This window comes from Bidens hawaiensis, unplaced genomic scaffold (genome assembly GCF_021521415.1).
Source record: "Bidens hawaiensis isolate Kalapana, Puna unplaced genomic scaffold, B.hawaiensis_p1.1 tig00028823_1, whole genome shotgun sequence".
Classification (NCBI taxonomy): Eukaryota; Viridiplantae; Streptophyta; class Magnoliopsida; order Asterales; family Asteraceae; genus Bidens; species Bidens hawaiensis.
In genome coordinates, this window is record NW_027494741.1 from 47,168 (window position 1) to 58,690 (window position 11,523).

An 11,523-nucleotide genomic window follows, 5' to 3' on the forward strand; every position below is an offset into this window, starting at 1 on the left:
TTGCAAGATTACAATTTGGTTTGGGCTAGGCCAGGTAATTTGTCAAAATAGGCTTGAGTGTGGCAAAAGGTTGCATACTTTAGGTATTCTTGGACATCTCTTCTAGAATATGATAAATAAGATATGAAGTTGTGATAATCATATTTTACATTTTAGTGTTATTATTCATAAAAAAATTTGTCTATTTTTTACACAAAAACAGTAAAAGTATATATTAGTATATTACCATATATACATCCTCTGTTGTAAACAACCTACCAATAGAGATTGAAAGAGATCAAAAGTTAAAAAAAGATATAATGAATGTAAAAAACTAATATATATATATATGTATTAAATCAAAACAAAATTCCACTAAAAAATAAAATAGAAAACCAACTAAAAAGAAAAACCTAAATAAACCCCCCGGGCCTAAAAGCTAATAAAGTTGTATTTAAATCTCTCTTCATTATCATTCATTCATTCAGATGGCGTGTACAAGACGTAATCCAAATACATTGGGCCTCTAGAATGACCCCCATAAAAGCACAGGCCCATACAGACTTGTTGATTTGATTTCACTTATCCTGTAAACAAACCCTAGAGCGAAATCAACATCAACATCAACATCAACATGCGATCACCACCATTCGATATCCTAGTGGAAATCGTGGGAAGGCTTCCCGTGAAATCGTTGCTTAGATTCCGGTCAGTTTCCGAACAATGGAAGCAACTCATCGACTCTCATTATTTCGTTCATCGTTATTGCGGCCAACAGCAACATCTAATTGTAAGTTATTATGATTCAGTTGATTTTGAGCAGAAATACGTTTCAATTGTTGAAAAAATCATCCTTCCTCTTACTCTCCCCCCGTTGGTCAACAGCTCTAAATGTAAATATTATAACATCATCGGCAGCTCTTACGGCCTCTTGTGTTTGTACGGTAATTATCGAAAGGGCTGCTGCTGCGGTCCCATCTCTGGAACGGCGAGAGCTCTTCTGTGGAATCCTTCTATTAGAAAGGTAGTTAATGTTGTTGTCCCTGATGCGGGAGATGGGTTTGATTATCAAACCATTCTAGGTTTTGGGGTTTTGTCTATGACTGCTGATCCTATGATTATTAAGATTACACATATTCATGCTGAGAGGGATGGTCTGGAAACCATCCCAATGCAAATTCAGGTTTTTACGCTAAGCAGAGGGGCTTGGAGAAACCCTTACGGCAATCTCCCTCCCGAATCAATTAAATTTCGCAATGTTCGAGTGGTTATAGATGAGGTTATGTATTGGCTTGCTTATGATAAGATTGCTAATTTCATTATGTCATTTGATATGACAACCGAAGATTTTAGACAACTAAACCTCCCTCATAGTTTGGCCCACTTCCCTAAGTATTCTTTGTCCATGTGTAACCTAAGGGAGTCTCTTGTTCTACTTGAACAACATGGCATAGAAGCAACTAGTGTATGGATGATGAAGGATGGTATCCCAACTTCGTTTACAAAATTGTACACGGTTAACGCATCTGTACATGGATTCAGGAATAGTGGTGGGGAGTCTATCATTCTAATTGCCAAAAATGATAGTCCAATGATCCCAGTTGGTTCGTTTGCTATCTATGAACCCTACTCAAAACAGATCGATAATCTTGGAGTTATTGTAGCTGCCCCTTCGCTTGTTTTTCCCTACATCGAAACACTACTTCTTCTAGATCAACCAGATTTTATTGTCTATGACAATGGTGAACGCTACATTGAAAATTAAAATACAACAACTTTGATGCATAAGAAAGGTGTGACAGTTTTTATATTTCCATTATTAAAATTTCCCGCTTCTTGCGACTAGGGGTATTAATCGGTATGACAGTTTGTAATACCCAAAGTCCCAAACTGATTAAACTTTGCATATTTCAAGCATGGTTTTCTTTTAAGTGTTTAATTTGAAGCTATTGTATCATCTTGTTTTCATTGCAATATTTGTAATACCCAAAGTCCCACTGATTAAACTTTGCAAATTTTTAGCATGGTACTTGTTTTAATCTTATAACTTGACTGATTGGTACCATATTGAACAATTAATTGTTTGAAATGATTGGTTTTTTTATCTTTTCATTGCCGGTCAATTAATTGGTTCAAGCCACCGTATCCCACATATAAAATACGGATTGGCAATTACTTATAACTAATTAGATTAAAATTATCTTTCAGTATAAAGCAAATATATTTAAGATTTTCATGTTATTGGTCCTCATGGGTAGAGGTGCACAATCTCAGTAACCGGTTAACTGAAAACCGGTTAATATTTTGGCGCGCAATAACCAGGTAGACTGATCAGGTCGGGTACTACCCGGTTAGTCACCTGGAAAACCCTAACTGGTCCAACCGGGTTTGGTTAATACCCGAACTGGACTGATAACCGGTAAAAAATCAAAAAAATCTGAAAAAATGGGAAAAAAACTGGAAAATCAGAAAAAAAAAAAAACTTGTTTTAGATTGATTTTTTAAACATTTTCACAATCACCGCTTCAAAGCAATACATTAATAACTTGAAAATAAACGTTTATAATCTTCGTGAAGTTGAATTCATTTGTTTATTCTCTCCGTTTATTGTTTTATTCTTCCTTTCGGGCTTCGGCTTCATCGTTTAATGATTTTATTCATCCTGTCGTCGTCTACAACATTAAACGGGTTTTCGCGATCCGGATCGGGACTACTCGATCGCACTGAATCATACATTTGTTCTTCCTTGGTTAGTGGTTGTGCGGCACCCATTGCTACTTCTTCGTGTAGTTTTTCTTCAACATCGAGTTCACCTTCGAGATTTGATTTATGTTGGATATGGTCCACTGCATCCAAGTGGTCTTTTAACCAAATGCACATTTCCAACGATTCCGGTGTTAGCCTCGTCCTTCGTATCGATAAAATCCTACCACTAAGAGAAAAAGCACTTTCCGAAGCTACCTTAGAAGCTTGGACGGTTCGTAAATCACAGGCCATGGGGTTCTATTTGCTTCCACCAACCCAAAATATCAAAGTTTCCAAAATCATTTGCCGCGGCATAAAATCGGTTGCACCATACCGGCTTAGCTCTTTATTTGGTGTGCTACCTCGAGCTTTTTTAATCTTATCATTTCTTATATTGTTAAACAAACTTATGTTTGGGTTACTTGATGACGAGCTTTCTCCAAAACCCATTGATTGTTGAGCGTTCGGTGTCAAACCATATTTAAGAGCATTATTCAAACATGTTTTCTGAATAAGTATTAAATTTTCTCACCTGTTTTAATGCATGATTCGGGTAATCTAAATGCAAATCCAAAGCCCAAACAAATTTTTCGATTAAAGTTTCAACCCCGGTAACAATTAAAGTCGGGTTCAACGCGGCGGCACAAGTAAAAACCGGCGGCAATTCTTCAAAATATTTTTTCAGTTTTAATTTCATTGGAGCTATCATATAATCGTACATTGGATCGACATATTCAAAATCGTTTATTTTGACACAAACTAACCAAATTTGATGAAGAACCAACAGACTCGTCAGGTAATAAACTCCCGACAAATATGTGGTTGCATTTTTAAAAACTTTAGGCAACTCGCTTAACTTTGAAATCGTTTCCCAACCCTTTGACGAAAATGCCCTAATCTTTTGTTTAATAGAAAGATTGTTATGAAATAATTCCAAAGTCGGTCTTTGTCTTAACCCGCTGTCAAGCATTAACCAAGTCGAATTCCACCTAGTAGGTACTTTGAAATACGAAACTAAAGTGATGGAATCCGTATCGATACACAATTGCAAATATATTGTATATCTTTGCTTACTGGTTCTAAAAATTTCGGTTAACATTACTCTAAAACGCTCAGTTAACTTTTTTTATTTTCTTAACTTTTAAATCATCTTGCACAACCAAGTTAATGATAAGTGCAACACATCGAGTATGAAAAACAACACCGTCATAAATCGGTTGGTATTTTTAGTTTTAGTTTTTGAACCGTGGAGGTATTATTTGACGCGCTATCTAAAGATATGGAAAGAAGCTTGTCTTGTAATTTAAATGTTTGTATAACATTATCTAAAATACTTCATCCGTCCCATTAAAAGTGTCCATATTCTTTTTTTTGTTTGTCCCATTACAAATGTCCACTTTTAAAATTTATTAGCCAATTTTTAAATTTACTCTTAAACACACACAACTAACATTAACAAACAATATTGATGGACCCACTTTCCAAGAGCATTATCGTCATTTAATAAGAAAAAAAAAGTAATCATTCAATCCACCTTAAACTTTCACTGTATTCTTGAATTTTTTATTTAAGGAATTGAAAAAGGAAAGATAAGAAAATTTTTTCTTTTTTTATTCTTGATTATTTCATTAAAAGAAAAGAAAGAGAATGGAAAGAAAACTTAGGTTTTTTTTCCTTCAAAACTTTTTTGCCAAATATGGCATGATTGTGAAGGAAATATTTATAACTAATTACAATATTACTAATTTATCCTATCTTAATTTTCTTTTCCATATTGCTACGAGGACATAATTGTAAAGTTACAATTTTTTCCCTATCTTTTTCCGATCTAACTCAAGAATGTAATTAACACTTTCTTTTCTTTTCTTTTTTTTAACTTGAGAATTTCTTTTAAGCATATAATTTCTTTTCCTTTCTTCCCCTATCCAATCTTATCATTTCTTTTTCTTGTATTTTAAACCCAAGAATGCAGTGTTGTTTTACAAACTAGGACACTTATAATGGGACAAATGAAATATAAAACAAGTTTTGGGCGGTGTGAGGATAATTAAATAACTCAAACACGATTGCACGCTTCATTATTTGCCACGTGTCAGGATCAACCCAATGCGCGGTAACGCAAAGATACGAAAACGGTATACCGTGTGGAGCCGACCAAACGTCGGTAGTTAAGTTAACCACCGGATTTTAAGTTTTCAAAACACAAAACTAATTCTTGTTTAGCCTTTTTCCACATTTGTAAACAATCGCGTCTTAAGATAGTGCGACTTACGTGTTGATAATGAGGTTGGAGAGTTTCTTGAATCAACTTTGTCAAGCGCGAGTTGTCAAAGTGATCAAACGGTAAGCCCTCTTGAATGACAAATTTTGCCATCCTTTTACGAATGGTGTCGAGGTTAAAAACCCAAATGTCGGCTTCATCGGTTGAAAGATGCGCTTGATTCGTGGCCGGATTGCTTTTCATGACTTGACAATGTTTTTCTAGGTGAAGCCTTAAAGTGGAGTTCGACTCTTGTGCGTAAAATTTTCCACATTTTTTGCATCGAGCCTTAAACGTCCCGTTCGACATTTCGCACTTGTTCAAATTAGACCAAAGGGTCTTGTCTCTGTTTGTTGAGACAATTCTCTTGACGGTTAAACCAAGTTGTTCATGTGTAGCCATTTTTTTGCGTTTTGAAAGTGCTTTTTGAGTTCGGTTTTGCGGTTTTGGCGGTTTTTTTGCGTTTCCAAGAGCTCGGGAAGTGGTGTAATCAACCAAACACACCCAGTACCTATTTATACCACTAATGAGGGTTAAAATTAGTCCAAACAATCAAAATAATGGTCACTAGTCGTTCCCCAACGGTAAGAAACAATATTTGCATGTTGCTGCATTTTTTTGTGAACGTTATAACCGGTTTATAAAAAACTGATTACTAACCGGGTCTGTGGGGAAAAAGAATGGTTAGAAACGGTTACTAACCGGTTTGCCTTAGACTAGTTACTAGGCGATTATTGGATCGGGTTCTAACCGGTTAGAAACCGGTTAACCGGCTACTTTGTGCACCTCTACTCATAGGTTCCTCGTGGATTTTGTAATGTTTAAAACAAATTTTTCTTAGACCACCCGTAGTGGACGAGAAGAGGCCAAGAATGGGGAGGAACACCCCCCCTCCCCAACCCTTTGAGAAGTGACCGAGAAGAGAAGCAAGAATTTTTTTTCGACTAAGGACCGTACCACGTTGGCAAAATCATCTTTTTAATAAAAAAAACCGTTCGGGTAACGATAAAAAAATTTAATTAATAAAATCAAATATAAATACACAACCATTTTATACCGAATCAACCAAAACAATCTATTTCACTCTTTCATTTCCAAAAAAAGATGGATTCGATAAATATTACCGAGATTCAAGGATTGAATTACGGAGAATAACATGTTGGTGAATACGCTCATACAAGAGGCGGGTGAGGAACATGATGCAATTACAAGTGCATTTAGGACCATAGCAAGGAGAATAATTTCCGCTTCAACTATGTCACACCCTAACTTAAGGCGAAAGTGCCGGGGCGTGAGCTGATTGCTCACAGCTCTCAAAGGTACCGTCATGCAATATGTAAAATTTTAGTATCTATTAAATTAATTCAAATAAACCAAAGATATTCAAATACAAAATCCATCATTCAAATGATCCAAACAAAATAAATATATTAAAGTTCATAATCTTGTTTATTCTCTCTATCATGCAAATCCTGAGTTCTCTTCCAAACTAGCTTGAACATCACATCACACAATGACATGCATATGCGTTAAAAATACAATAGGTTTGTCGACATGAGGTTGAGTGAGTAGCACACCAGATTTGGTGTATATATAATAACAGATAAAAATGCAACAGTGTCAAATGAGATATGCAATTCAACCAATAAGCAAGTAAATGAGATGTCGATGAGCACGATGCCAGATAAACTGGATGATGGCTATCACGACGATCATATGATCATACTCTTCTGAGATTATGTAGGTCCCATCCCATCCAAATGCGATTCAAATAGAGCATAGAAGCATATAACACATAAGGTATAAATCGTTAAACACACGTGACAAACAGTTGTAATTTGCGTATTAGATAATAGGAAAATATATAGTAACACATACGTCCCAAAATCGATAAAAATAAGTGTAAAAGGGGGATTGTGATACTCACCTGATCGGATGAACGAACTATAAATGATGATGTGGGAAAGATAAATTCTTCGGGATATACCATCAAGGATTCCTGATACTATGTTGAATTGATGATGGATGATGAACAATACCCGACGGCGCAATAAGGGATTATAGCAGATCATACACGATGATATAATCCAATTAGATGCATATGTTATGATGGCGATGGGTTGAGGATGTTGTAGCCATGATTAATTGTATTAATAAGCAAGTAAATGATATGTCATTGATTCTATAGTATAAACCCAATTGACTTAAGGACGGTTAGCATAAAATATTAATTCGTATCGTTTTTATCGATGTTTCCTAATTTTATGTCGGTAGGCCGAAGTAGGTAAGGAGAACGATATTGTTGATTGATTTCCAAAATTACAACGAAGATTAAGGTGCAAGACAAGAGATCGGGTAAACGGGTTCGCTATACGGATCACGGGTTTGGGTTATTGAATCCTGGATGCGGGTCATACCTGATATTAATAATAATATTTGCAATTTGGTCCCTAAGGATTAGGAATGGAAGCATAAGAGGGTTATAGTTTAGTTTTGGGTTAGAATTGCCACAAATTGAAAGATATAGATATTATATAAATAATTAAGAAATAATAATATAATAATAATAATAATTAATTCACTCGATAGACGTGATATTTTAATCGATAAAATTTTCTAAACAAAAAACGGGCCGGGTTACGGATATAAATTATAAGTTTGAAAACCCGAGTTGTTACATACGAGTTCTTGCCCACGCCAAACACGGACGTATATATGTCACGTCCCGACTTAGACCCTAGAATTATGACTACAATTGGTAGCGTAGGTGGAAACATTCTCAGCTGAATATAGCCCTAAACCACCGAAATGGATTATGCTCTAGTGTTTTATGTCTTTCAAATATCACCGAAATGAGTATCATTAGAGAACTCTTAAATTATTTAAGAACTTGAAGGAACTCTTAATAACTAACGTGTTTTATAAAATGTTTTTGTATGTTAATGTTATTTGATTGTAGTTTTTTCACTTTTTATATATAAATTTAAGATTACAATTATGAAAAATTAGTTTTGACACGTATCAAATATTTTTTTACATATATGTAACATTTTTATTACATAAAATTTACACATCTAGAAACTTGTGATTTATATATGTAATAATAAATTTGTATATAAAATATGGTAAAACTAGTCTCAAACAATGTTAATATATGAAAAATAATTAAAAAAATGTTTGATTTTTATGAATTTTTAACTTTTTTGGAGTTCTGAAATGATACCAATCATATATATATATATACTAGTTTGAGGCCCGTGTATTACACGGGTAATTGATGAAAATTTTAAACTCTAACCATTAAGTGAAATACATTCAACAAATTGATCATATATTGCTAATACAATTACAATTAGCACTGAATTACATAAATTAGATAACTAAGATTACACAAATATGTTACAAATAAGTAAAAACTTTCTTTTACACTAAATTTGTGATTGTATTAGTAGGTATACATTGTTTATCAAAAATCAAAATCTTTAGACCATGTTGTAACTCTTAATAGGGTAACATATAGGTCTGCTTATCACTCTTGATATAGCCACGTATAGTTGTCCGTGTGACAAAAATGGTTCTCCAAATACATACCGACTCTAGATAAATGATAATATATCCATGAAATTATTAAAAAACATTATTCATACACATAAAATATCATAGCTTTTAATCAATTAATATGATGTCATTTGAGAACATCTGCTCATGTTTATCCAATAAAAAACATGATTATCCCAAAAATCATATTACCTACACTTTAATGTTATAATCATCCTTAAAATCTATAGAATTTGAAATTGATTGATCATGATAAATTTGTTGTCATTAATATTCTGTGTATGACAAATTTTTAATTGATTTTATAATTTAGAATTAAAAATTATGTAATCAAGCAACATAAAAACCAAAAATTAAAATATAACAAAATAATTTGTTTCATTTCATATGAATGTAATTGCCAGGAAAATGACAAATACATACTAACCTTATAACCGTGTTCAAATAATAGTGATTATTCCGAGTTAGAAGATTTTTAGAAGATTTAAAGTTGCATAAAGCGAAGGTAGTGATTCTTATATATAATAGTTGGAAGTAGGACTGTCACTTTTACCTGTGACCTGAAACCCAACCCAAGAAAACCTGTACCCAAACTCAAACTAACCCGATCCGAGAAACTCGAACCCAAGAAAATACTAACCCGAACCTGAACCGAAGTAATTCGGGTTGGCTCTTGGTTCAGAATTCTAGGTTTCGGGTCAACAAAAATAAACTTTTAGTTTTTAAATCATATATATTTTTAGGTATTAAAAGCTAAGCATTAGTCGCTGACGTTATCAGGATTTAGTCCAAGTCGATTGTTCTCATTCCACATATAATGAATCGATTGTTTATTTTTTATTATTTTGAATATAAACCATCATAAGCACTTTAATTATGTACTAACCAACATGTAACACTAACATGACCTCAAATAATTGTATTTGTATAAAAATAAAAATAATAATTTAACATAATATAGGAATTGTGTAAATAACTGATGTAAACGACATTCTAAGTTTCAATATCCTAAATGATTTTTGGAAAATGAAAATAATGGAATGGAATTGAAACAATTTTTTTGGTTTAAAATATCAAATGCTTTTAATTAAGTAATTTATCTTATAAGGCATATTAAATAAGATATATTTGAATGTATAGAAAAAACATAAATCAAGTCATAAAACATATGTTTCTGAAGCATTTTGGTCTGAGTTATGGAAGAAAATATTGAAAACTAAATATTGATCTTCTTATTGTTAAAACCCTTTATATTACACAAAAAGTCATATAAGTAGAGTAAATCATTATACATATAGATTATAATTATACTATTCAACTTCAATAATTTAATTTTAAACACTAAGATATATATAATAGGTATTCTCCATGTTTGTAGAAAATTAATAAAATATATATTTCATGAGTACAAATGCATATGAGAAAATTTTAAACAAATTTGAACCAATATTATATACAAAATTATGTACTTCTGTTTGAATCCCTGGTTAAAAACAATTTGTAGTTCACCATACAAATCCAAATTTTTCGACAATAAGGCACCTTTATTTTTTATTTTTTAAATTTGCAATTACTTGTGACTTTCAAATTTTATTTTAGGAGGTCTAAAACTTTAATTTTGATATTTATTTCATCAGTAATGTAATTAATGAATGAATTTGTTAGTATTTACATTTAATAAGCATAAACTTGAATTCATATATTAAAATAACATAAAAGATAAGGACCATATATAGAAATTTGTTGAAAAAAGGTGAGGAATGCTATGAGCTTGACAAGTGGCAAAAGTTGTAGTCTTTTATTAGAATAGATAGATATCACTGCAGATATTTGGCCGTAGACTATATAAGTGAGTTCATTTAAAGTTATTTATAAAGTTGGGTTATTATAATGGTTGGTCACATTATAAAGTCAGGTTTGTTTCAAGAGGAATCATAAACAGGCCTGAAACGAGTTTAAGCGAGTGCTTTGTTTTCAGTCGGATGTGACCTCAACTTTTATGTCAGGTTCGTTTCCAACTTGGTAAAATATTATTTATGGAATAATAGATGGAAAGAATTTGGTTTTAGATGTTGATATGATAAAATTAACTAAACCGAAACTGAATACATGCAAGCGAGTCGAGTTTGTTTTTGATGAACTAATACTAATATTAAATTAATCAAAGCATCATGCTTTAATGACCAACAGATGCAGAAAAAATAACACAAACATACCCGAGGATTGATCACAAGAAAAAAAGAAAAAAAGAAAAAACTTGAAACTTGAACGGTTTGAATTTTGAAGTCAAACTTGATAAAACTCCAATATAACAAGAACTCATGAAATTTATGTGAATAGAGGTGTGGGAAAGTTGAAAGGGGTAAAGTGTTATAGATGAACAAACCAAAGATATTTCAATTTAGTTTAAATTGATCAATCTTATTAATTATAAATAAAAACTAGTTAAAAACATCAACTTAATCATTAAAAATAAGTTGTAACATGCAACAGATGTTGAATGGTGTTTAATATCAATAAAATATGTTGACCAAAGCTTCAAATCGTTTAAAATTGTGTTAAATAGTGTTTAAACGAATTTAAACATAATAAAGCTCGTAAAAGACTGGTCCACCGTGCCGCTCAAGGGAAAGGAAGACGAAAACACACAGATCAGTCGGCCGCACGGAGCACGAGCGTGGCTCCGCCGCGTAGCGTGGTACGCTGAAGTAAAATAATAATAATAATAATAATAACAATAATAATAATAATAATTATTATTATTATTAAATAGCACAAACATCCCCGTATTTGAATAAAATGCAATTAACATATAATAAATACATAAAGTGGAGCTTAGGATTAAAATTGTAAAGGTGGAATAATATTACCATAAGTTTAAAATATAATTTACCACATACGTTGTTCCGAAAATTTAAAACGGGTCAGGTCTTAGGTCTTGGGTTTGAGATTTAACGAATGCTACATCCGGAACGTGCACG

At 32.5% G+C, this 11,523-nt stretch overlaps 1 protein-coding gene across 1 annotated transcript; it reads left to right on the forward strand.

The window, feature by feature from the left end:
• The first annotated feature begins 613 nt into the window (after positions 1-613).
• On the forward strand, positions 614-1,744 carry LOC143577830 (putative F-box protein At3g10430). Its single transcript, XM_077061556.1, has one exon. It carries the CDS (start codon positions 614-616, stop codon positions 1,742-1,744), a length of 1,131 nt encoding a protein of 376 aa, XP_076917671.1.
• The last annotated feature ends 9,779 nt before the right edge of the window (positions 1,745-11,523 follow it).